This window comes from Pongo abelii, chromosome 7 (assembly GCF_028885655.2).
Source record: "Pongo abelii isolate AG06213 chromosome 7, NHGRI_mPonAbe1-v2.0_pri, whole genome shotgun sequence".
Lineage (NCBI taxonomy): Eukaryota > Metazoa > Chordata > Mammalia > Primates > Hominidae > Pongo > Pongo abelii.
Genome location: NC_071992.2, coordinates 14,641,285 through 14,666,008, shown reverse-complemented (window position 1 = coordinate 14,666,008; position 24,724 = coordinate 14,641,285). Strand labels below are relative to the sequence as shown.

General features: G+C 42.6%; 1 protein-coding gene and 1 long non-coding RNA gene across 14 annotated transcripts in view; one reads left to right on the top strand and one right to left on the bottom strand.

Annotated features, from left to right (window-relative positions):
• LOC129060891 (uncharacterized) overlaps positions 1–11,980 on the top strand; it is a 52,914-nt gene extending 40,934 nt beyond the window's left edge. For 2 of the 5 annotated variants that reach the window (XR_008527756.2, XR_008527758.2), the window contains exons 4-5: positions 8,642–8,764; positions 11,200–11,945. This is a non-coding gene — a long non-coding RNA (uncharacterized LOC129060891). Of the gene's footprint in view, positions 1–8,641; positions 8,765–11,199 lie in introns of all 5 variants that reach the window. The other 3 variants (XR_010141050.1, XR_008527761.2, XR_008527755.2) reach the window with 3 other exon arrangements.
• Positions 1–24,724, bottom strand: part of TRMT9B (tRNA methyltransferase 9B (putative)) — a 72,881-nt gene that overhangs the window by 26,924 nt on the left and 21,233 nt on the right. Inside the window, exons 1-2 of one of the 9 annotated variants that reach the window (XM_054561206.2) lie at positions 5,525–5,609; positions 3,476–3,619 (exon numbers count right to left, since the gene is read on the bottom strand). The exons of 5 other annotated variants lie outside the window; for them this stretch is intronic. Coding sequence is in view for 1 of the 4 variants with exons in the window: in XM_054561204.2 (XP_054417179.1) it covers positions 5,556–5,722 (167 nt within the window). In the remaining 3 variants the exon portion in view is untranslated. Of the gene's footprint in view, positions 1–3,475; positions 3,620–5,524; positions 5,723–24,724 lie in introns of those variants that run through there. 3 more of the 9 variants (XM_054561204.2, XM_009243550.3, XM_063726514.1) reach the window with 3 other exon arrangements.

The window sequence follows — 24,724 nt, the reverse complement described above, 5'->3', positions numbered from 1 at the left end:
GTTCAAAGATCAGGTGAAATGTCAAAGCAGTATCCCCATTCAATAAGATTATGTCATAGCAAATACAGAAACTGCTGAGAGAGTTTTAGCTCAGAAGAAATCTAACTGAAGAAATACGTAACTTAAATGAGATCATGTCCAACGCCAGATTATCCAGTAACCAGCCAAGAATAAAGTCCATTTGCTCCCAGTAAAGAAGTTGTTTCAGTTAGGGCAGCAGGTGAGTGACTCATTAGTATGATGAGAGGAAGGAAATTCATTTTACCTACCTTATTGTGATCTTATTACACATTGAATAGCTTTACTCAATAACTCAAAGTGAAATTAAGGATGAATTGTGCCAGCCACAGCTTCCAAGTAGCACAACTATAATAATGTATGAGGATTACTGATCTCAATAAATAGATGGGAACATAAATTGTGTAAAGGTCCAGGAAGGAGGCTACATGATCCTCAGCTTGTAGCAGCAGGTGGTTGCTATTGCTGCTTACCTTCATTCTCTAATTATCTTGCTGTTTCATGGTTACTGGTACTCGTTAAGACAATTCTCAGTTACTTCAGTACCTTATGAAAAATGTATGGACAAACTAGTGTCCTCATTTATTACTCTCATGTGGATCATCTGTAATATTTAGTCTACTGTTTATGTGGCTGTTTATATGTGCAGTTATTGGAAAAATCTGCTGAGCTTTTTATTCTGCAGAGAATAAAATCTTTCTGAAAAATGTTATAATATTTATAAGCCTTAGAACCTAAGACAACAATGACTTGGGCCTAATTGGTATCTGGGTGATTAATCTCCCGAAACACACACAACTCATAGAAGAATCAGTGTTCCCTCCCCAAAAACCAAACCCAAAACAAAAACAACACAAAGAAGACAAAAATATGTATCAGTAAAGTTTTCTTTATAAAAATCAAGAAAAGGATCAAGACAGAATGACAAGGAAAAGAAGAAAGAAACCAGGGGAAGTGAAAGGAGAAGAAACGGGGAAATTAATATATGTATTGAATGATCATCATGCGGTTCATATATGTTAGTGCAAAGAAAACCAGAAATGGAGAATAAGGAAAGCAGACAAAGAGCTAAGAGCTATGACTTAATATGTATAAAGAATAGAGAGAAGAAAAGAAAAGGTAAAAATATATAATTTTGTATATATTTGTTTATATCTACTCCAATTAGCACTCAAACTAGATTTATATAATCAAATATCAATTGCTCATATAACTTTTTACACATTTATCACTAATGGAAATTACATGTTGACGACTTCTAACTGCAACTGAAACTTGCTTGAACCTTTGTGTTAAGAAACTAAAATCCAAAATAATGCCAAAGGTTAACAATTCTTGCTCTAGAAAGTCTAGAGTTGTATTGTGTTGCAGTTTATTATGTTCATTTCCAGAGTATTAGGAAATTATTAAAAAGGTAAATTTTCAGTGAGCCCTCTGTGTGTGTAAGCTGACGCATCTTCAAATGAATGCATGAGAAGTCGAGAACTGCGCCTTGGAACTCAGCCTAGAAGCGTAGGCAAGATTTGAAAATGTTCTTTTCAGCCACGCGCGGTGGCTCACGCCTGTAATCCCAGCACTTTGGGAGGCCGAGGCGAGTGGATTATCTGAGGTTGGGAGTTCGAGACCAGCCTGACCAACATGGAGAAACCCCGTCTCTACTAAAAATACAAAAATTAGCCGGGCATGGTGGTGCATGCCTGTAATCCTAGCTACTCAGGAGGCTGAGGCAGGAGAATTGCTTGAACCCGAAAGGGGGAGGTTGCAGTGAGCCGAGATCGCGCCATTGCACTCCAGCCGGGGCAACAAGAGTGAAACTCCATCTCAAATAAAAAAAAGAAAATGTTCGTTTCTTGTCATTTAAATTGCACTTGCAAGAAGAATCAATTCAAGGGTTCCCAAAGGTGGACAAGTCACTGTGCTTTTAAGGTCCTCTTAGCCTGCTTTTCAGGGAAAGTAGCAAACTTGAGAATTCCAACATAACTAATGCGTATAAATTAAGTCACCTCGGGGCACTTGACGTGTCTGAAGAGCTGACCGCTACAGAAGAGAAGAAACGAAAGGGAGAAAGAGAAAAGACACTTAATCCATGTAGCTAGAGGCATGCAGGCATGAAGGTATTGCCTAGTCAATACCTTCTAGTCAATATCAGTATCTTCTTAAAAAATAAAAAAGCTTCTAGTCAATATCGGTATCTTTTAAAAAAATAAAAAAGACATTAGTTTGAAAGAGCAGAGGGTCCATCAGAGGTAGTAGTGAAAAGTAATTTTGGAGATCTAAGATTCTGGGGAATATCTCATCCATTCCCAAGCCTGAGACCATGTACACACACATGACCACTATTTGCAATCGCAGACGTTTTAGAGATTAAAATACTTTTAAAAGCCTCTGTTTATCCTCTGTTCCTTTGGGGAACTACATCTCTCTCAGACCCCAAGTGTCTGCGGGGCCTGCCAGGCACACTGACAGTGGCAGTGGGGTGGGCACATGATCCAATCTTGGACAGTTATTCTCCCTCGCCTGGGAAATTGACAAGAGGTTGGAGCAGAACTGCTGATGGCTCAGCCCTGAAGAAAAGATCCTCATGCCTCATCCCAAGTTGTAACTTTCCCGAGGTTTGGTTTGCGGGAGTTCCTTTTATTGTGCCAGCTACTTAAGCACTCCCAACAAATCCTCCTTCTTGCTTTAGTTCTTTTTGACATGTATAGCCAAAGGACTAAAGTATTACAAACTTGAATTCTTCTTCACAACCACAGCATGTACCCCAGTGGGGGCCACAGTGAAAGAGATGTACCATGGCCACTAGGGTCGCCAACAGGACCCATCACAAATGGATGAAGGGACTCTTGTTGGAGCAAAAGAATCTACTGAGATGGCAATGTGCTATTGGAATGCCAGCCTAGAAGATCAAAGTTGTTACAGTGCTGGCACCTCTGCCCCCTTTCTGTCTTTCTGTTTGTACTGCCATCCCCTAGTATCTCAGCTAGTGTAACTGGTCTGTCTGTTCCTCTTGCTGTCTCTGCACCCCCCACATCTATCCCCTCTAATATATTCATAAACATGGGAGTTGGCAACACAACCTTCTCTGTTAATGTCCACTTGGCTGGAGACACAATACATTCCTATAGTAAAAGGTAACTGTGTAAACCACATAGCACGTGTGCCATTCCTGGTTTGCTGGCTACAGTTCATGACTTTCCTTCTATGAATTCAAGGAAAGTTGGTTAGAATCTCTATTTCATGGCAGTGCAGAGTTAATTTTTCTATACAACCTCATTGGATAATATTCACTCCTTCTTGAAAGCCCTTCAGGGCACCTCTGCTGCCTACAGGATAGCACCTGCACACCTCAGTCTGTCATGAAAACCCTCCCTGACCTGGTCCAGTCCACTTTTGCAGACCTATATCCTGTAACTACAGTACCTCAAACTCTCAGCTGTACCCACACAAATCTACTCACTTTTTCCCGAGTGGGACTTGCTCAGGACCTTATTCAGGTCTTTGCTGAAGCCAGCAGTCTATTCTCTCTCACCGGCAATGCTCTCCTATCACTTACTCCTGCCAAAATCTTCTGGTCTGCAAAGTCTAGCATAGTTTCTTCCTCCTGCATAAAGGATTCATGGATAACTACAGATAAAAATCATCCATCCAAGGACTTATTTTTAGTTTTTATTTTTTTGAGATAGAGTCTTGCTCTGTCTCCCAGGCTGGAGTGCAGTGGCACGATCTCTGCTTACTGCAATCTGTGTCTCCCAGGTTCAAGCAATTCTCCTGCCTTAGCCTCCTGAGTAGCTGGGACCACAGGACCACAGGTGCACACCACCACACCTGGCTTTTTTTTTTTTTTTTTTTTTTTAGTAGAGATGGGTTTTCACCATGTTGCCCAGGTTAGTCTCAAACTCCTGAGCTCAGGTGATCTGCCTATCCCGGCCTCTCAAAGTGCTGGGATTACAGGCATGAGCCACTGCGCCCAGTCAATGATGCTGTTTAAATGAAGTTCTCCTGAGCTTCGTGACCATCTGAGTTTGTTGTCCTTCAGATACCACAGAGACAATATGCCCAAGTCTAAAACCTACACCTCCTATCGCATTTCCTCTGATGGTGAACCACTGCACTGTCTACCTAGGCCTCCCAAAGTGCTTACAGGTGTGAGCCACTGCGCCCGGCCCCAGGACTTCTATACACTGCAAATTTATTATCTCTATCACTCTTAGGGCATTTTTCCAGATACTGTCATGAACTCTCAACTCTGTATATGTTCCCAACTAGACTATAAGGTTTTGGAGGGCAGAGATGGAAATGTGATGTTTTTATATATCTATATCTATGTCTCATCTGTACATCATAGAGCCTAGGATAGTGCAGAACACAGAGCATCACTCAATAATTAATTGTAGAGCCAATGAATCAAGGAGCTGTTTCTTAGCTCCCTCTGCAAAACAACAATACTTTACTCTGTACAAGCTGGTCCTTGACTCTTTGGTTATAAATCCTAAAGAGCCAGCTGTGAGTCAATGGGCACTTGGAGGAAAGCAAGACTGAGCTTTTCCAGTTTTATTTTGTGTTTTCTGATTTGCTGCCCCAGAGGTCTGTTGTTGTTGTTGTTTTTGAGACAGAGTCTTGCTCTTGTCGCCCAGCCTGGAGTGCAGTGGCGCAATCTCGGCTCACTGCAACCTCCACCTCCTGGGTTCAAGCAATTCTCCTGCTCCAGCCTCCCGAGTAGTTGGGATTATAGGCGCCCACCACCACGCCCGGCTAAGCTGTGCATTTTTAGTAAAGACGGGGTCACCATGTTGGCCAGGCTGGTCTTGAACTCCTGACCTCAGGTGATCCACATGCCTCGGCCTCCCAAAGTGCTAGAATTACAGGCATGAGCCAACACGCCCAGCCAGGTCTGTATTATAGGAATAATCTAGGCATACAATGGTCACTTTTTCATAACTAAAAAGAAATATAAATATTGGAAATGGCTCTCCTATTATAAATGCCGTAGAAGACACAGAATTAAAAAAGAGACAGCATAAAATTCTGCTTTAAATTTCAAAGACACACTTAAACTACAATTCTAAAGTAAAAATGCAAGTTGGTCCAAACAGTTAAAAGACAACTTACATTATAAAAAAGACCTAATTACAAAATGCATAGCTTTTTAATTTTACTTTTCAATACATGCAACTTCACACTTAACATCTATATATCATTTCCAAGTACAAATGATATTGTAAACTTTTGTGTGACAAAAATCTCATTTAAAAATATGTTTAAGTCCTACAAAATTATTTTGCTTTCTAAAAATGCTAAATATGTTCTTATAATTTTTACATACCCTGTACAACTACTTTCAAATACTGTTTTCCACCTCGTGCAAAAATAAATTCCAACTTACTTTATATCACATTGTCATAAATTTAAAACTATAGGGATTGGGAAGAATTAGGTTCACTGAAGATGCGCAGTGCTAAAAACACCTCATGGTATGTGAGTTGCAGAAGGGCTGAAAGCTACTAACCTGAGTCATCCTGTGATTACAGGAAAATTACCTCTTGTCTTTGTGAATCACGGCAGTCTCCACCTCCAGAGAGTGACAGTTGCTTCTCATAACTTTCTCAATGTGTAACATAAATGAAAACTTGTAGGAGTGAAATGAAATAGTGCGGTCCTTCTCATGATAAACCACTTGTGTGAGTCTCTGAAGGGAGCCCAGGCCCTATCAGGAAGAAAACAAATACTAAATGTCATTTCACATGATAAATATATGGAGCCAGCTACAGCCCAGGCTGACTTCCTGACCTATGCATAAATTACCTAGCCAAGTAGGGATTGGAAAGAATTGTTAATATGTGGAGTGTGCCAGAATTATAAGAGCAGTTCAAATCAATAGGCCAATAAATCAATTCCTAAGCTTTCTATAAAAGATACGATACTTTCTCCTAAAATTAAATTGAATGATTTCATCTTGTTCCTGGGAAAATTGCTAACATCGAGAGTCATCTCTGATTCCAGGGGCTTAATTAAATGTATACTACCTAAGACAATATTACTGAATTGTACTGAATCATTCCAGTACAATTGGACTGCTCAGTATTTTCCATATTACCAGCTACTTTCATGTCACTCTGACAAGTACTCGTAGTTATTCATCATTGCTCACATTTTTCTTCCTGTTCATAAGAGTTTGTCATGAAACCTATCAAAAGGCTTTTAGTTATTAAAAAATGCATCAAAAACCACTTTGTAATATAGAGGTCTTGTGATATACAATGAGATCCCGAGAGATGCCTGATGTGATAGGAAAAGCCCTTCCTATAACACCTTGGACCCTAATTGCTTGTCTGCAAGTGGAGTGAATGGACCATAATCTAAGTCCCAGCCTGCAACCATTATTCCTAGTTTCCTTATCACTTGTTGTTCACCACACTGCCACGAACTGTACTTCTCATTATACCCAGTGATTCTCACGATGGCAGGGTGCGTGTGGGCTTTCTACTCAGAGATGCACGTGGCTTCCCCCAACATTCCCCTACACCAGCCCCACCCTAGTCCTGGCCCCTATTTAAGAATCATTGATCCGGATGTGCTTTGGAAAGCTTCTCTCTAGTCTTCAGAACTTGCCTATAGATTTTAACCCCAGCTATGTCTCACTCATAGGTAGGCACATGATCTGTGCCACTGAGAACCACAGAAGCTAACTTTTTAGAAGTGCATTTAAGAAGCATTTTGAAAGAGCTACCTTTCAAAGATAAGCATCTTATCTTTCCCCATGCAATTTTAGAGCCTGCCTTAATTATAAGAGAGATGATGTTTGCTAACTGAGTCCCTATGACAGGGTGAAGCTAAAGACTCTCCGTTCGGACTTACCCTGCCAGGCTCTGACCTGGGCAGTCGACTGTCATCAGACAATGTGGTTGTCTATGCGCCTTTCCTTCAGGCATTTGTGCCTAAATGTGTTAGACCCCTCAGATAAGCTACCGAAGGCAAAGTCTTCAAAGCCCGCATCAGTAAAAGTACCAATGAGAAGAGGAATTGTAGCTAGTGTAGAAGTAGGAGGCATATGTGAGCTACCTGGGCAGGAGGCTTGTCTATATGCCCAAATCAGACACCCAAAACACCTTCAGATATGACTGATTTTGCTTCATTTTCCTAAATTAGGATCCAAATTTGCCTCTGTGTAAAGTGCATGAATCATATCACCTTCTCCAAGAAGTTGTTGGGCAATGATAGAATGGGGTCGTATATATCTAAAAGGAGTTGAATTCCAATTGAGTCTTTTTATTAAATCAGTCATATTTAGTGTTGAAAGAAACACATTTCTTCTTCTCTTCTCTTTGACTAAACAGGAGGCCATCTTCTAGGGCAAGGTCTGACCTTAAATCTTCTGAAATGAGCCATGCACGTATTTTCCTGGGAAGAGGGTCAGCACCTCAAACCACAGCTCGGGGCAAAGCCAGATTTTTGAAAAAAAAATAATTTTCTGTATTAAATTAAAAATACACATTCATCTTTTCAACAAATATTAACTGAATCTCTGGCAGATGTAAGGCACTAGGGATAGAGATAAAACAGCTCTCACCCCATTCAGGACCCCAGAATTTAATATTTGAAGCATACAAATAAATAGAAAATTAAAGTGTAGTAGAACCTTACTTCTGGGATGGATACATCCTGAGCTAATGTGATTCCCCAAACTCATGCCTTGCCTTATTTAATACCAAGAATCAAGATTATTTGATATAATCATCTACAAAATAATAGAATTGATATGGTTTGGCTGTGTCCCCACCCAAATCTCATCTTGAATTGTAGTTCCCATAATCCCCATGTATCGTGGGAGGGACCTGGTGGGAGGTAATTGAATCATAGGGGTGGTTACCCTCATGCTGTTCTCATGATAGTGAGTGAGTTCTCACGAGATCTGATGGTTTTATAAGGGACTTTTTTCCCTTTTGCTTGGCACTTCTCCTTGCTGCCGCCATGTGAAGAAGGATATGTTTGCTTCCCCTTCCACTCATGACTGTAAGTTTCCTGAGGCCTCCCCAGCCATGCTGAACTGTGAGCCAATTAAACCTCTTTCCTTTATAAATTACACAGTCTCAGGTATGTCTTTATTAGTAGCCTGAGAACGGACTAATACAATAATCATACATTCATACAATCATTATAAAATAATCATTTTGTGTCATTGCAAACTATTAAACATCATGGACCTTTAGGTCACTTACAGTGTTCAAAATCACAATGTCAATACCCCTTATCTGGTGTGATGAATGTTATGATGTGGGTGTGCACCGGTGCTACAGGAGCACATAGGAGACTAATCCAGCCTGCAGTGGGAAGGGGGAGTGAAGGCTCCCTCAAGGGGCTGATACCTAAACTGAAGTTCAAAAGATGAGTGGGGTCAGCCAGGTGAAAAGGAGAAGTGGGTGATTCCAGACATGTGAAACAGCATATGCAAAAAGAAATACACAAAGCCAATAAATGAATAACAACAGCAATAACAGCAACACACACACAGAAATATATACAGATGGTCCCAGACTTATGAAGGTTTGACTTTATGATGGTGTGAAAGTGATATACATTCAGTAATAATTGTGCTTTGAATTTTGAATTCTGATCTCTTTTCCAGGCTAATGACATGCGGTGGGATCCTCTCTCACAATGCTGGGAAGCCACAGAGAGCCACATCTCCCAGTTGGCACACCATCATGAAGGTAGACAACTGAGATTCGACAGTGTTCCCTTTTGCCAGGTGATTTTGCCCAGCTGTCGGCTAATGTAAATGTTCTGAGCACGTTTAAGGTAGGCTAGGGAGGTAAGCTATCATGTTCTGTAGGTTAGGTGTATTAAATGCATTTTTTTTGAGACAGGGTATTCATTCTGTTGCCCAGGCTAGAGTGCAGTGGCACCATCGCAGCTCACTGCAGCCTTGACCTCCCAGATGCAAATGATCCTCCTGCTTCAGCACCCCCAAGTATCTGGGACTATAGGCGTGTGCCACCACATCCTGCTAATTTTGTTATTTTTGTAGAAATGGGGTCTCCCTACGTTCCCCAGGCTGGTCTCAAACTCCTGGGCTCAAACAATCTCCTGCCTTGGCCTCCTGAAATGCTGGGATGACAGAAGTGAGCCACTGCACCAGGCCTAAGTGCATTTTTGACTTATAATATTTTCAACTTGTAATGGGTTTATTGGGATGTAACCCCATCATAAGTGGAGAAGTGTCTGTATTAATTATTTGCTATGGGCCAGGCCCTGTTGTAAGCATTTAACACATTGACTCTTCCCAATAACTATATAAAATAGGAACTACTACTTCCCCCATTTTACAGATAAGAAAAATGAGGCACGGAGGACCTAAGTGACTTTCCCAAAGTTACATAGCTAGTAAGTGGCAGAGCGAGGATTTGAACCCAGGCAATTTGACCCTAGAGTTCGCACTCTTAACTATACAGATGGCGAGGAGAAAGGGAGGCAGGGAAGCAAATGGTGAAATAAGAGGCTGGAAGAGAGGGTAGAAGTCAGATTATATAGGACCTAGTCCAGCTTCCGAACATCATGGGGAACCACTGAATTATTTCAACAAGAAGAATGACAAAAGTTGATCTGGGTTTTAGAAATTGCCTCTGGCAGTAGTGTAGACTGGCACTGCATGGATGGGTCCACAATGAAGACAGAGAAAGAACTTGGCTAAATATCTTAGCAAAGAATGATATTAATAATGCTTAGAAATGATTCAAATGAAGGGATATTAAGGAGAAAGAACCAAATGAATAGGACCTGGTGACTCATGCAGAGTTAAGGCAGGGAACATGCTGAAGATGAAGCTCTGATAATAAGCCTGATACTGTACAATGTACCACTACTATCCTAAAATAAGGAAGAAGAAAGAATACAAGGTAAAGCAAAGGAAACTTTAGTAATGGCCATATATAAACTCTAATAAACCCTTCCTTCGTAATGCATGTGAATACATCCAAATTACTTTACTTAAGATGTATGCATTTGCGGGAAATAGGATGTAAGAAGGACTAGATACTGGTAACTGATTTTGAAATGTCATAATGGTCAGCAATGCATTGTATTTTATATTACAGTATGAGCTGTTTGAACATATCTTCCATAATTGACGGCAGCACTTTCTAGACAGGGACAATATGTCTTATGATCTCTGCATCTTTTTTGGTATTTTTACAATGTTCAATAAATGTCTACTGTATAAATACGTGAAGAACAGATAAGAAGGATGGCCCCAGGGTAGACAGTACACTGGTTCACCATCAGATGAAATGCGATAGGAGGTGGAGGCTTTAGACTTGGGCATATTGTTTCTGGTATCTGAAGGACAATAAACTTAGATGGTCAAGAATCTCAGGAGAACTTCATTTAAACATCATCATTGACTGGGCGCAGTGGCTCATGCCTGTAATCCCAGCACTTTGGGAGGCCGGGATAGGCAGATCACCTGAGGTCAGGAGTTTAAGACAAGCTTGTCCAACATGGTGAAACCCCGTCTCTACTAAAATTACAAAAATTAGTCAGGTACGGTAACACGTGCCTGTAATCCCAGCTACTCAGGAGGCTGAGGCAGGAGAATCCGTTTGAACCTGGGAGGTGGAGGTTGCAGTGAGCCAAGATCACGCCACTGCACTCCAGCCTGGGCAACAGAGTGAGACTCCATCTCAAAAAAATTAAATAAAAAAAAAAATCATTATTCTAATACATAGCCCATTAGGAAAATTAGAGTATATTAAATCAAAAGAGAATACACACAGTAAGAAAAGAAATGAAGCTAGAGGAGGAAGGATCACAAACTCTTAAGTCCCATAGATGTTAGCATTAGAGGAGAGGCTAGCCATGTATGATAGAGCTCTATTATAACTAAATTTAATTTGAGAAATGTTGACTAAGCACCTACTAGGCAACAGATGCTTTGGTAGCTGTAAGACAAACAAAGATGGGTGGTCCCTATACTGTCTCAAAGCTACAGACTAATTCAGGAGTAACACAGAATAAGAGCTGAATAAGCACAGCCAGGGGTAAACATATGACGGGTGGATACAAAAGTATAGACAGCAAGCAATATTAGCTTTTCTAGATTGGGGTGACACTTTGACTCTGGTTCCTACTCCCTTTGAATAATGAAGCCAGTAAAACAGCCTCATAAATATTTTCTCCTCTACACAGAACTCCTTAATGATACACCAGAGAGATTACAATGGAAATGCTAAGGAAAGGAACAGCTGGCATCTCTCCTTGAAATCCTATGAGCAGAACAAATTCAGAGCTTCAAAACAACAAAATATGTTGCATCAGGAGAATAAAATCCTCTCTGGAATCCCACCAGAGACTAGAAAGTTACCCCCGATAAACATGTTGAAAGAAAGTGAACAACGTGAGGGGCGTTTATCTTAGGGGAAAGAGATCAAATACTCTCTGAGAGCACTTTGTTTTCCTCGAAAAATGTCAAGGAGTATGTGTCTAAATGGACTGTTCACTAAGAGTAGAATATTAGCCCCCAAAACGAAATAGGGGAAATGAACATGACAACATCTGGGTGGGGAGTGAGAGTGTGTGTGTGTGTGTGTGTGTGTGTTGAGAGGGGTGGTTGTAAGAGGATAATGTAAAAATTAGGAAAAGAGAGCTCACAGCTTAATATTGATCATGAGATCAGTTACCAAAGGCCGTCCCTCCACAGGCAATGACAAGGCCATGTTCATTGCAACTATATTACAATTCATTTTGATTTTGTAGATGAGAGAATGTCAGAAATGAACAAGAAAATCAAACACGAGAGTGAAGAAAAATGAAAATATAGCGCCTGGCTTCCCCTAGGCATTAGCTGCTGGTGTCAATTTGACAAAAACAGCTCTCAGTTTGTGTTGAGGTAAAAGCAATAGGTCCCCCAAAATAGCAGCGTGGAAGAAGACTGCTCTGCTATTACATACGAAAGGCACTTCCAGAGAAGAAGTGGAATGTGTATTACTCATCCTCTGTTCTCCCAGGAAGGAAGGTTTAGGTAGGATAGAGGACAAGTAATCCCAAGGTCATTTTACTGAAAAAAGGTTGCTCAAGAAAGAGCTTTTAAATGAAGATCATGGTTTTCAACCATAAAGCTATAAGTCATCTAATGATTTTCCTAAGGCTGAATTAAGGGGAAATGTGACGATGAATTATATATTAGTGTATTTCATAAAATAAAATAACACAATTGATCCCAAAGAGGCACTCATGGGGTTATTACAGTTTGAGTATCCCTTAACCAAAGTGCTTGGGACCAGAAGTGTTTCAGATTTTGGATTTTAGAAGATTTGCACAGACAGAATGACATTTCTTAGGGATGAGACCCAAGTCTAAACACAAAATTCATGGATGTTTCATAATACCTTATATACATAGCCTGAAGGTAATTTTATACCACATTTTTAATAATTTTGTGCATGAAACAAAGTTTGTGTACATTGAACCATCAGGAAGAAAAGGCGTCACTATCTCAGCCACCCACGTGGACAATCTGTGGTTATGTGACCTCACCATCATTCCTGACTATAAATTTATATGCTTCTGATAAGCAATCATGTTCATATACTTATTCACACTTAAATACTTAACAGTAAAAATAGGACATATCAGTAATACAGTTTTAAAAAAAAAGTATTCAGGATAGCCAAGCAGCACAACATCAGATACCTGTGTTAGCTGTTAACAGCAACAACTAAGAGCAGGCTTTCAGTCTCCATCTGCAATGCTGTTTTGATTAAAAGGCTACTATACACTGTATTTTATTTTTCAAGGCAAGAAGAAACATCAAGCAATTGAGAGACCAAGAAGAGGGGCCTCTAGGGATGAGGAGACATTCTGCTAGAAGGGTTTTATTATTATTGTTTTTTTTTGAGATGGAGTCTTGCTCTGTTGCCCAGGCTGGAGTGCAGTTGCACCATCTTGGCTCACTGCTACCTCCGCCTCCTGGATTCAAGTGATTCTCCTGCCTCAGCCTCCTGAGTAGCTGAGATTACAGGCACCTGCCACAACACCCAGCTAATTTCTGTAATTTTAGTAGAGACAGGATTTCACCGTGTTGGCCAGGCTGGTCTCGAACTCCTGACCTTAGGTAATCCGCCCTCCTCAGCGTCCCAAAGTGCTGGGATTACAGGCGTGAGCCACTGCACCCAGCCTGCTAGATGGCTTTTAAAAAATATTTCCTCCAGAGTCACCTGCCTCATTAAGAACTTTTTTCTTTGTCTTGGAACTCTCTCTTTGATTTTATAAACTGACATGATTTCTTGTGTTATGGCTGCACACTGCTCTAGTCCTTCAATAAGCCCATCGCACTTTTTCACCATGCCATCGACAGGCGCTTTTTCTGCAGTGTTGACAATGTCATCTTCATCATCACTACTATATAAATGCTTCCTTTTTCTCATCACTCTTACTCATAGGGATATCTGCAGGTCTTTTTGACATTTTCAACAATATCTTTACACTATAGAGCAGGAAATTAACAAAAGACCACACTGAGTAATGCACGCAGGTATTGGCCCCATGTGGGGCATCGTGAGGAACCCGTCATTGGTGCCTGAACACATGCCATTTTGTTACACTTTGTGAGCGTGCTTGCATGGGGAAGTCTGGGCATGCGAGGAATACATAGATCACATCCGAAGGGGGATGGAAGGGCCTTTTGTCCCCTGGAGACGCTGAAGAAACCATTTGTCCCGTGGCTGCATTTTGACCGCAACCAGTCACATGAAGTCAGGCGTGACTTCCACTTGTGGCATCATGTGGGCACTCAAAAAGTTTCAAATTTTTGAGCATTTTGGATTTGGAATTTCAGACTAGAAATATTCAACCTGTACTAAAAAAATAAACTAAATAAACTCTGATTATGATTTTTTTTTTTTTTGATGGAGTCTCACTCTGTCACCCAGGGTGGAGTATAGTTGTACGATCCTGGCTCAATGCAACCTCCGCCTCTTGGGTTCCAGTGATGTTCCCACCTCAGCCTCCCGAGTAGCTGAGATTAAAAGTATGTGCCACCACACCCAGATAATTTTTGTATTTTTAGTAGAGACGGAGTTCACCATGTTGTCCAGGCTTTTCTTGAACTCCTGACCTCAAGTGATCCACCTACCTCGCCATCCCAAAGTGCTGGGATTACAGGCATGAGCCACCGTGTCTGACCCTGATTGTGTATTTGAATTTCAGACAGAGTCCATGTGTATGCAAAGCATAGTAGAATCTGGTCTGTCAAGGATCTCACGGTGTGGATTCCAGCTCTGTCATATCCCTCTTGTGAGTACCCCTGCCCCTTCCCTATCACCTCTGCCTGGGGTTAAGTCCTCACCTGGTCCAGGATTTCCCACTCCTGCAGATTGCACAGTCCAGAAAAATCTCAAAGGGACAACTGGAGAACTAGAGGGACCAGCTGATTTTTTACTTGAAGGCAAAGACATGGATAGGTATGTAGACAGATAGATGTAACAGATAGATACAGATATTGTAAAGCCTATTATTTATTGTTACCATAATTTCATAGAAAAATGGACAATTTTACCCTCATAAAATTTAGGAGGTCATGATCTCAAACCAAAGGAGAGTCCTTTAAAGTTGAACAGAATGTATGAAGAACTGACTATATCATGTTTAATTTTCTCGTTTCACTACAGAGTGATGAAAACGTTGTCACCTCCCAACACTGGCTTTGGGAGGCTGAGGCAGGAGGATCACTTGAGGCCAGATGTTTGAGATAAGCCTGGGCAACTTAATGAGACTCCTGTCTCTATAAAAGATTGAAAAATAGCTGTGTGTGGTGATGCATGCCTATAGTCCTAGCTACTCAGGAGACTGAGGCTGGATGATCACTTGAGCCCAGGAGGTTGAGGCTGCAGTGAGGTATGATCACAACACTGCACTCCAGCCTGGGCAATAGAGCAAGACCCTGTTTCTATTAAAAAAAAAAAAAAAAGAAAGAAAGAAAGGAAAGGAAAAAGAAACCAACACTGGAATAAAGAACTGAGTTTGGAGAAACAGATAATATATTGGTCTCCAATCTCACACGCTCCGTGCCGTCACACTCAAGTCCCGAAAGTCATCCTCTACGTCACCATTGTATCACTCTCCAGCTCTAAAGAGAAAGTCCAAATACCTAAGCATGTCACCTAAAGCCCCCCACAATCTGATCTGCATCTTCACTCATGATGTCCCACCCCCAATTCGCGCCCTGTGCTCTGCCAGCACCATTTGAAGTAGCCAGCCAATGACTTCTCTGTGACAACGAGAGGAGTTTGCACCAGAATGTAAATCAACGGGTTGCTTCTATCATGGAGGAACTCTTGCAGTGATCAAAGAAATCAAAGAAAAAGGAATCCGCATAGTGACTTCGTGGATTTATATTCCAGCACAAGCTCCTTATCTAAATCAATGTGTTGCTTCTATTATGGAGAAACTCTTGCAGTGATCAAAGAAACAAACAAACAAACAAAAAAAGGAATGTGCATAGTGACTTCCTGCATTTATATTCCAGCACAAGCTCCTTATCTAAATCAATGTGTTGCTACTATCATGGAGAAACTCTGGCAGTGATCAAAGAAACACAAACAACAAAAAAAGGAATTCGCATAGTGACTTCGTGGATTTGTATTCCAGCACAAGCTCCTTATCTAGTGCCACTGCTCTTCCCTCTGGACTTGAAATTCCCTGAATGCTTTGGACATGATACCTTTATGCTTTTTGCTCGTCTGTTCCCTCTCTGCCTGGAATTTTCTTTCTCCTCTACACCACCTAACAGACCCAAGTATCTTTGAAGGTTCAGCTTGTGTCACAAAGCCTTTCTTGTCCCCCATGTAGGATTCGTCTGCTGTGCTCTCTTCTACCTCTCCTGTGTTATATGGTAGGCTTTGGCACTAGTGCTGTGGTTGCAATCTTGATTTATTTTGGCTTTAATATCTCAGGACATTTTCTGCTCAACTCTGTAGTGTGCAGTGCTGGTAGGATGCAGAGCCTTGCCTCTCACCATAGACATGGAAGCAGGCAGATTTTCCCACTCCCTGTCCCGTGAGATGGCGTAGTCACACTGTGACATGCCCACATCCTAACCTCTGGAACCTGGGAATGTGACCTTATTTGGAAAAAAGGGTTTATAGATATAATTAAAGATCTCAAGGCGAGATCATCCTGGGTTATCTGGGTGGACCCTACATGCCAATGACAAGTGTCCTTATAATAGACAGGAGAGAAGACAGAAGGCGGAGATTGGAGTTACACTAGCACAAGCCACAGAGTGCCTGGGCCCACCGGGAACTGGAGGAGGCAAGGAGGAATTTTCCTAGTGGAGAATTCAAAGGGAGCAGGGCCCCGCTGACAACTTGATTTAGGACGTCTGGCCTCCAGAGCTGCAAGAGAATACATTTCTGTTGTTTTCAGCCACCCAGTTTGTGGTCATTTATTACAGCAGCCCCAGGAAACAAATATAGATGCCTGGCCCTATGACCTAGATTCAATCAACCATGAACTCTCATCCTGGACTCTGAATGCAAAGCAAGTCATTCAAAGGCAAAGGCGGGGTGACAGTGTCCTGGCCACATCACTCCCACTAAAAGGGACCCTTGTCCTTCTCAGATGATCAGGGTTCAAACCCATTTTCCAGCCCAGGTTCTCCTGATTCTGTACAGTCCCTACTGTATTCCAGAAAATGTTTTCTCTGCTTAAGATATCCAGAATTCCTTTCTGTTGCCTGCAATTCACAATTTTAACTAAATTTTAAAAAACTTGTTGGTCATTGTTCTGGCCATTCCAAGAGAAATAGGAAGATTCTGAAAAACATCATTAAGTCCAGAATGGGACTCTGGCAACCAATGGCGTACAGTAGCAGAAAGCTCATTTAACTAATCAACTGTTTGCGGGAATTAGGTATCCAAGTAGGGCAAGGCTTTGGGAGTTAACATCATTCTCACTGGAGAATGCTACCAAGGGCATGAGGAATTCAAGAAGGCAGAAAGGCATTTGAATGAGCTTAAGAAAAAAAAAAAAAAACTCAAATCATTTTTATATTTATTTATTTATTTATTTGAGATGGAGTCTTACTCTGTCGCCCAGGCTGGAGTGCAGTGGCATGATCTTGGCTCACTGCAACCTCCCATTTAATTCTTAACTCAACACAGGCTTGATTCTCTTATCTCTTGAAGCTGTAGTGCTAAGGCAGCTGAAATATAAACTCCAGGTTAGTGAGAATCTATAGGCTGCCAAATTACTTGAATTCACAGCCTCCCCAAATATTTTATGTGAAAGTCAGGGCATTGCCTGTAGGGGTCAAAACTGGGCCCTGAGAACAGGAATGAGAATTTTTGGATGCAGCACTCGGTCACTCCCCTGAAAAGGACAACCCTTACTTCCTCATAGGCCTGCCATTCTCCCGCCAGAGGGAGTTTCCTGTAACAGGGAGAGAGCTCAGGCCATTCCACACCTCCACATTCCCTCCCCTTCTCACTGTCCCTAAGTCTGTAACTGGCCACTTTCCTGCATGTTCCAGAGAAAAAATATTACAAAGTCAAACCCAGAAGGTTTACACACCAGAAGATTTACAGCCCATTGAATTTAGAAGGCAAAGATCTGGGGTAAGTATCGACACATATGGATTCTGAAGGTGACTGCCAAAGACAGAGAAATGTAATTATAGACTATACTGAGTTTATCAACATGGGTGAGCTTACCAGGGAGGCTGGACTCCATGTGCCAACCTGGGAGACTGAATGCGGTTCTAGGAGCTTGCTCATCTGTCAAATCAAAACCTGGACTCAGTGGTGGCCTAACCAGAGTTGAGATGCTGTGTATTTCTTGGTTAAAGATAACTAAGGTGTAGCAAGTAGGCCTGTTTCATGTCCTGCAGTGGCTACTATATTGGCCGGTTAGTGACACAGAAACAGTGTGGAGAAGAGTCATATAAATGAACTTCTCAGAATTGCTCATAGCGCAAGAATCTATCTATCTATCTATCTATCTATCTATCTATCTATCTATCTATCAATCATCTGTCTATCTCTCTGTCGTGGGTTAGCAGGAACTGTCTGGGCCAGTGATGCAGGGGTAAACAAATTTACCAAGACAGTTGTAGGTAAAGAAAAGCAGATTTATTAGAGAAAGTTGGAAAATAAGTTGCCAGGTTGCAATGGGCACAAACAGCAGAAGAGGAGCTGACTGCCAGGAAACAAAGGCTTGCTGGAGATTTTATAGAATGGTTCTTGGGCTGATCGATAATGCCAAGGTAGCAGGGAGCTCACCTGCATTCTTCCGTCAGCCAAGGAGCTTGATGATAAATCGAAGTGTTTGATGATGAGCAGGAAGTTTGTGAGTTATGCACATTATTTGCTCAGGAGAGCTATATGTCCTGGGCCACGAAGAAAGGCAGACCTATAGCTTGTTTGCTTTCTCTCTTCGCTTTCCCCTGGTCCTGTCAGCCTGACTCCTTTTCCCTAATTAAGACTCCACACTACCCATCTACTTTTTTTGGAGACAGGGTCTCACTCTGTCACGCAGGCTCGAGTGCAGTGGTACAATCGCAGCTCACTGCAGCCTTGACCTCCCGGGCTCAAGCAGTCCTCCCACCTCAGCCTCCCCAGTAGCTGGGACTAGAGGCACATGCCACGGCACCTGGCTAATGTTTTTGTATTTTTTTCTTTTTTTTATAGAGATACAGTCTTGCTATATTGCCCAGGCTGGTCTTGAACTCCTGGCCTCAAGCCATCCTCCTGCCCCGGCCTCCCAAAGTGTTGAGATTACAGACATGAGCCACTGCACCCAGCTGCAAGAATATATTTTGTTTATTTGTTTGTTTTTGAGACAGAGTCTTGCTCTGTCACAAGGCTGGAATGCAGTTGAGTGATCTCAGCTCACTGCAACCTCTGCCTCCCGTGCTCAAGAGATTCTCCTGCCTCAGCCTCCCAAGTAGCTGGGATTATAGGCACGTGCCACCATGCCCAGCTAATTTTTGTATTTTTAGTAGACATGGGGTTTCATCATGTTGGCCAGGATGGTCTTGATCTCTCGACCTCATGATCCACCCGCCTCAGCCACCCAAAGTGCTGGGATTATAGGTGTGAGCCACCACGCCCGGCCAGGTTTTGATTTGACAGATGAGCAAGCTCCTAGAACCGCATTCAGTCTCTCAGGTTGGCACATGGAGTCCAGCCTCCCTGGTAAGCTCACCCATGTTGATAAACTCAGTATAGTCTATAATTACATTTCTCTGTCTTTGGCAGTCACCTTCAGAATCCATATGTGTCGATACTTACCCCAGATCTTTGCCTTCTAAATTCAATGGGCTGTAAATCTTCTGGTGTGTAAACCTTCTGGGTTTGACTTTGTAATATTTTTTCTCTGGAACATGCAGGAAAGTGGCCAGTTACAGACTTGGGGACAGTGAGAAGGAGAGGGAACGTGGAGGTGTGGAATGGCCTGAGCTCTCTCCCTGTTACAGGAAACTCCCTCTGGCGGGAGAATGGCAGAGTTAAATATTTTTAACTCAAGAAAGTAAGATGGTCATAGTGACCTCCTTGCTTGACACTCTAGGGCTTGCTCCACTGGGGTCATGAACAGGTTGACGGCTATCTGTGTGCACAGTAACACATTCCTCTCCTCTCCAGGCTGATCTTGCGATTGGCACTGCTGAGTGCTCCATCGACCAGCAGAAGTAATAAATCCTGAGCTCATGGCATTATACAAAGCTTCAAGGGAATCAGCCATCTGTCTGACAGCAGGCTGATTGTCTGGGGTCACCTTCCATCCTGGAGGGGGCAGCAACTGGAGAGGGATTCAATAGAGTAGACATTTAATCTGCATTTGAATTTTCTCTTTGCCCACTATGCTTCTATTTGCAACACCATCTGCTAGCTACACCTCCAGGAGGCTCTCCAAGGAAGCTTCTTTGCCCTCAGGCCTCCATCTGGGGCATGATCAGGCATAGGCAGGATTTGGGAGGAGGCAGCAGGAGCAGAGGTCAAGTTATGTATTACCCCAACTGCCTCCCAGATAGGTCTGGGTTGAACAATGGCTTTGTCCTTTGCCTGTAGGTCACAGCTCCTGCTGGGGTTAAAGTTATGCCAAGTTCTGGAATCCAGTCTTTCTGCTTTCCCTTTCAGGCTAAGGATGGTAATCCTGTCAGTGCTGACCCCAGGATGCTGTGCCATCCCTGGTTAGTTTTCTTAACCTTGCTGACACTTTGTGAACGGGCCTTTTACTAAACTCTCTTTAGTAACATCTTTTGAATATGCCACTTTTTACAGAAATCTGTACTGATATGTTATTTTTATTTTATTTTTTATTTTTTGTATTTTTAGTAGAGGTGGGGTTTTACCATGTTACCCAGGCTGGTCTCAAACTCCTGACCTCAAGTGATCCGCCCGCTTCTGCCTCCCAAAGTGCTGAGATTACAGGCATGAGCCACTGCACCTGGCCCATATGCTATGTTAATGTAACTAATATATAGTATCTCACACAACGTTGCTGCTGACCAAGAAATTCACTTTATAGTGAAAAAAAAAAAGTAAAGCATAAACAATGCCCCATTACTAATCCTACCATGTATTCATCCCCTAAAAATCCCTGGCCTTTTACGATGGTGAAATGGTCTCTAAAAGGCTCAGTCAAGCTGCAAGTGGGAAAATCTTCGGAGCTGGGAAAGTGGCTTTGTACATATAGTCCTCCCTTTGTACATATAGAACTAGGGCAGGTGCCGAGTGTGGCAGCAGGAACTCGCCAGTGGCCCCGAGTCCTGGTCCGACTGACTGTTGTACCTACGACTCCTGGCATGGTGGAGCTTCCCTGGGGCACATTTATTTTCCAAGTCTAGTTCTCTGGCTTTCTATGTCCTTCATATTTCAATAAATTCCTGATCAGTCCAAAGATCACAAGTCAGTTTCTGTTGCTTGTAATCAGCAACCATGGCTCATACAGAACTGAGAAAATATTATCGTATTCATTTGTTGGTGCTTGTTTATTGCCCCCGACTTTTACTCTTTATGGACAATGACCATACCTGTCTCATCTCTTTATCCGTAATGTCTGTCACCATATCTGGCAAATATGTTGGTGGTGGATTATCATCAATTGAAGGAATGAATGCCCCCAAATAGCTAGAAGCATCAATTTATTTATTTTTATTTTTATTTTTGAGACAGTCTTGCTCTGTCGCCCACGCTGGAGTGCAGTGGCACCATCTCGGCTCACTGCTACCTCCACCTCACAGGTTCAAAGGATTCTCAGATCTCAGCTTCCGAAGTAGTTGGGATTACAGACACATGCCACCGTACCCAGCTAATTTTTTGTATTTTTAGTAGAGACTGGGTTTTGCCATGTTGGCCAGGCTGGTCTCGAACTCCTGGCCTCAAGTGATCTGCTCGCCTCAGCCTCCCAAAGTGCTGGGATTGCAGGCATAAGCCACTGCACCTCCCCTAGAAGCATCAATTTAAAAGCATTTTTTTCCTTTCCTGCTACTTTTAGAAGAAAGGAGCAAATAATAAGTTCTAAATTTTATTCTAGGGTCAGTCTATATATGTTCAACAATTATATGATCAACAAAATATTTGTTATCTATATCAAGTATATCGTTCAGGGGAGTGGACCACTTTGATTCCCATGGGCTTATACCAGCAAATCTACTAATCTATTTGTATCTCTTCTCATATACTCTTTCTTCCTGGAAGAGAGATGAGGATGAGCTATCTGTACTTCTATAATGCAAACCCTACTAGCCGTACATGGAATCCTATGTTCTGGACAATTAACAGCTTCTCTCCTGTAATTTTCTTCTCTCTCTTCTCAATCATTGATTTGAGTTCAATATCTCAACTAAAAAAAAAAAAAAAATCTGCTTATGTATGACCATAGACCATGATCCAGTCTCAACCCTAACTTCCCTGCTTCCTTTTATGGCACAGTTCTCTATTTGTTGGTTTTCCTTTGATCTGAAAACTTTAGCTTTATGATCTTTTAGGGGATCATAAAACACCTGTCAACCTCAGGAGTGAAGAGCTGCACCTAGCAAGCTGTGTAACCAGGTGAGCTACTTTAAAAAAAAAAACAAAACAAAACCCTGCCTGCTGCTGTCCCGCCTCCTGTCCCTTTTCATGCAAGAGAAGTGAAATGCTTTTATTTTACATATAATGCAGTCGTTTACTTTTCATCAACCTCACAACATTACTTTCACTGCAACACAGGCAGTACTCCAGATTGCCACGTTTTGCTTCCAGCCTTCATCGCCACTTGAAACATCTATTGGCCAACCTGTTGTCTGGAACGAGCAGGACTTCTAGGTGACTTCATATCCCTGGAAACTTATTCTGTTGGGGCTCATTCTTCCATTGCCCTTGAATGAAATTCCGGCAGGCCCACAGATTTTTCATAAATTTCAATAATAAGTAAATGCTCTCCAGATCACAAAACATTCTCACTTCTGAAATTGATTTCCCGTCCAGTGTAAAATCCAGGCTCCACGTTTCATCACCATTTGAAACTTCTCATCTCCAGCTTGCACCTGCTGCTATGAGGAAGCTTGCAGTGGGAAAGATGGTTTCTTCTCTTGTTGCATCCTTCATTCCCAGCTCAGTTGTTAATGGGACAGGGTCGCAGTGGTGGTGAAGGGAGCCGGCAAGGAGAGGTTAGGGAGCCAGAAAAGTCCTTTTCTTTCCTTTTTTTAAGAGACAGGGTCTTGCTTGTCATCCAGGCTGGAATGCATTGGTGCGATCTTGGCTCACTGAAGCCTTGAATTCCTGGGTTCAAGCCATCCTCCCGCCTCAGCCTTCTGAGTAGCTGGAACTACAAGTGCTTACCACTATGCCTGGCTTTTTAAAAAAAATTTTTTAAATATATTTTTGGAGATGATGTCTCACTATAATGCTCAGGCTGGTCTCAAACTCCTGGCCTCAAACTCCTGGCCTCAAGCGATCCTCCCATCTCATCCTCCCAAAGTACTAGGATTACAGGTATGAGCCACTGCATCTGGCCAAAATGTTCTTTTTGACTGGCACTGGTGTGAACTGAGTTCAGTGATCTCTGGGCACAGTGGGAACTAAAGGCTGTTCTCGTTCACAAAGTGTTTTGTGGACCTCATGGAATTTTTCACTGGCTCTGTGCAGATGCTCATGGCTGAAGTCCTTTCACCAGCAGTTTTCTGAAATGGATAATCCACTGTCCTGCTGGCTGCCTATGACAGTTCCATGTCATCCACCCCTACACCTCCAACATGTTTCACCTGCCATCTCTTCACCTCTCCAGATGAGATCCTAGCCAATGCCATCTGTCTTTCGTGGCCCACATCTAGTCCAAAGAAAACAAGCGCCTTTGTTCTCTCTTCAGTGAAAGTAGCAGTTACTTCCCAAACAATATCCACTCTCTGCTGCCATAAGTTGCTTCTACCAGCCTTTAGACTTTTTCAGGCATAGCTCGGTCCAGACCACTGTGTCTGAGATCTCATCTGCAGCGGCACATAGCCAGCTTTCTGTGTGGTCCTCCTGAAGCCCCAGTCACTTGACTTGAGGATGGGGAGAAATACCTTCTTCTCTCCTCCCGCGATGCTGTGCGTGTGTTGGCAAGGGAAGGGGCACCCAGAGCATGCCAAAAAAAACTTCCTAAATACATCTTCTCCCCAGTGTCCAACTGGGTATTGGACTAAGGGTCACAAAACCAGATTTCATATTATTCAGCCTTAAAAAGCAATGCAATTCTGACACATGCCACAAACACGGATAAACCTGGAAGAGATTATGTTCAGTGAAATAAGCCAGACATTAAAGGACAAACACTGCATGATTCCACTCATGTGAGGTTCCTGGAACAGTCAGATACATAGAGACAGAAAGCAGAATGGTGGCTGCCAGGGCCTGGGGAGTCAGGGTAAAAGGTGCTTAGTGTTTAAACGGGCTAGAGGTTCACTTTGGGAAGATGAAAAACTTCTGGCGATGGATAATAGTGATGGTTGCACAAGACTGTTAATGTATTTAACGCCCCTGAGTTATATAATTAAAAATGGTTAAATGGTCGTTTTTATATTATGCATATTTTACTACAATAAAAAACATTTCAGTCATTTCTTCTGCAAGTCCTGCTGAGGTAGTCTAGCAACTAGCTTCAGAACATGAGAGTCATTGTCACCTAGCGTATTTGGGACCATGCGTGTTATCAAGCCATTGTCTCTCTCCTCCAAACACTCCCTCCTACACACCGCTTTGTGTGGAGAGGGCGGGACTCTGTAAACAGCACTGCTAGTTTACTAAGTGTCTCTGCTGACAGGGGACACCATAGGGAGCCTGGAAGGACAGGGTGTAAGAGGGGACCGGCTCCTCTCTGTTTGCTTCCTGTTCCTGCCAGAGTTGACCAGCAACAGCCCTTCACCCTGGCAGCGGCATTTGTTTCCAATAGCGGTCGGTTAGTTTCCAGTTTCTTTCACTTTCCCAGGACTAGCTCTTTTGCACACCCGTAAAAGACACCTCACCCACAAGCAAGGCTCCTCCCAAGAGATCTGCCTCCCAACTCCTCAGGGACTCTCCTCTGAGCTTTCAAAGTCTCCGCACCAGCCGGCCAGCCCCGCCTCCTCGGGAGTCTGGGTCGCAGCTCTGGGGACCCGTGGTCCAAGCTTCTAGGTGCTGAGAAGCTCATTCTCTTCTCTTTGTCCCCTCAGCACAGGAGGCAGCTGCTTCCTGCTGTTGTTCTTGCCATCCTGCCT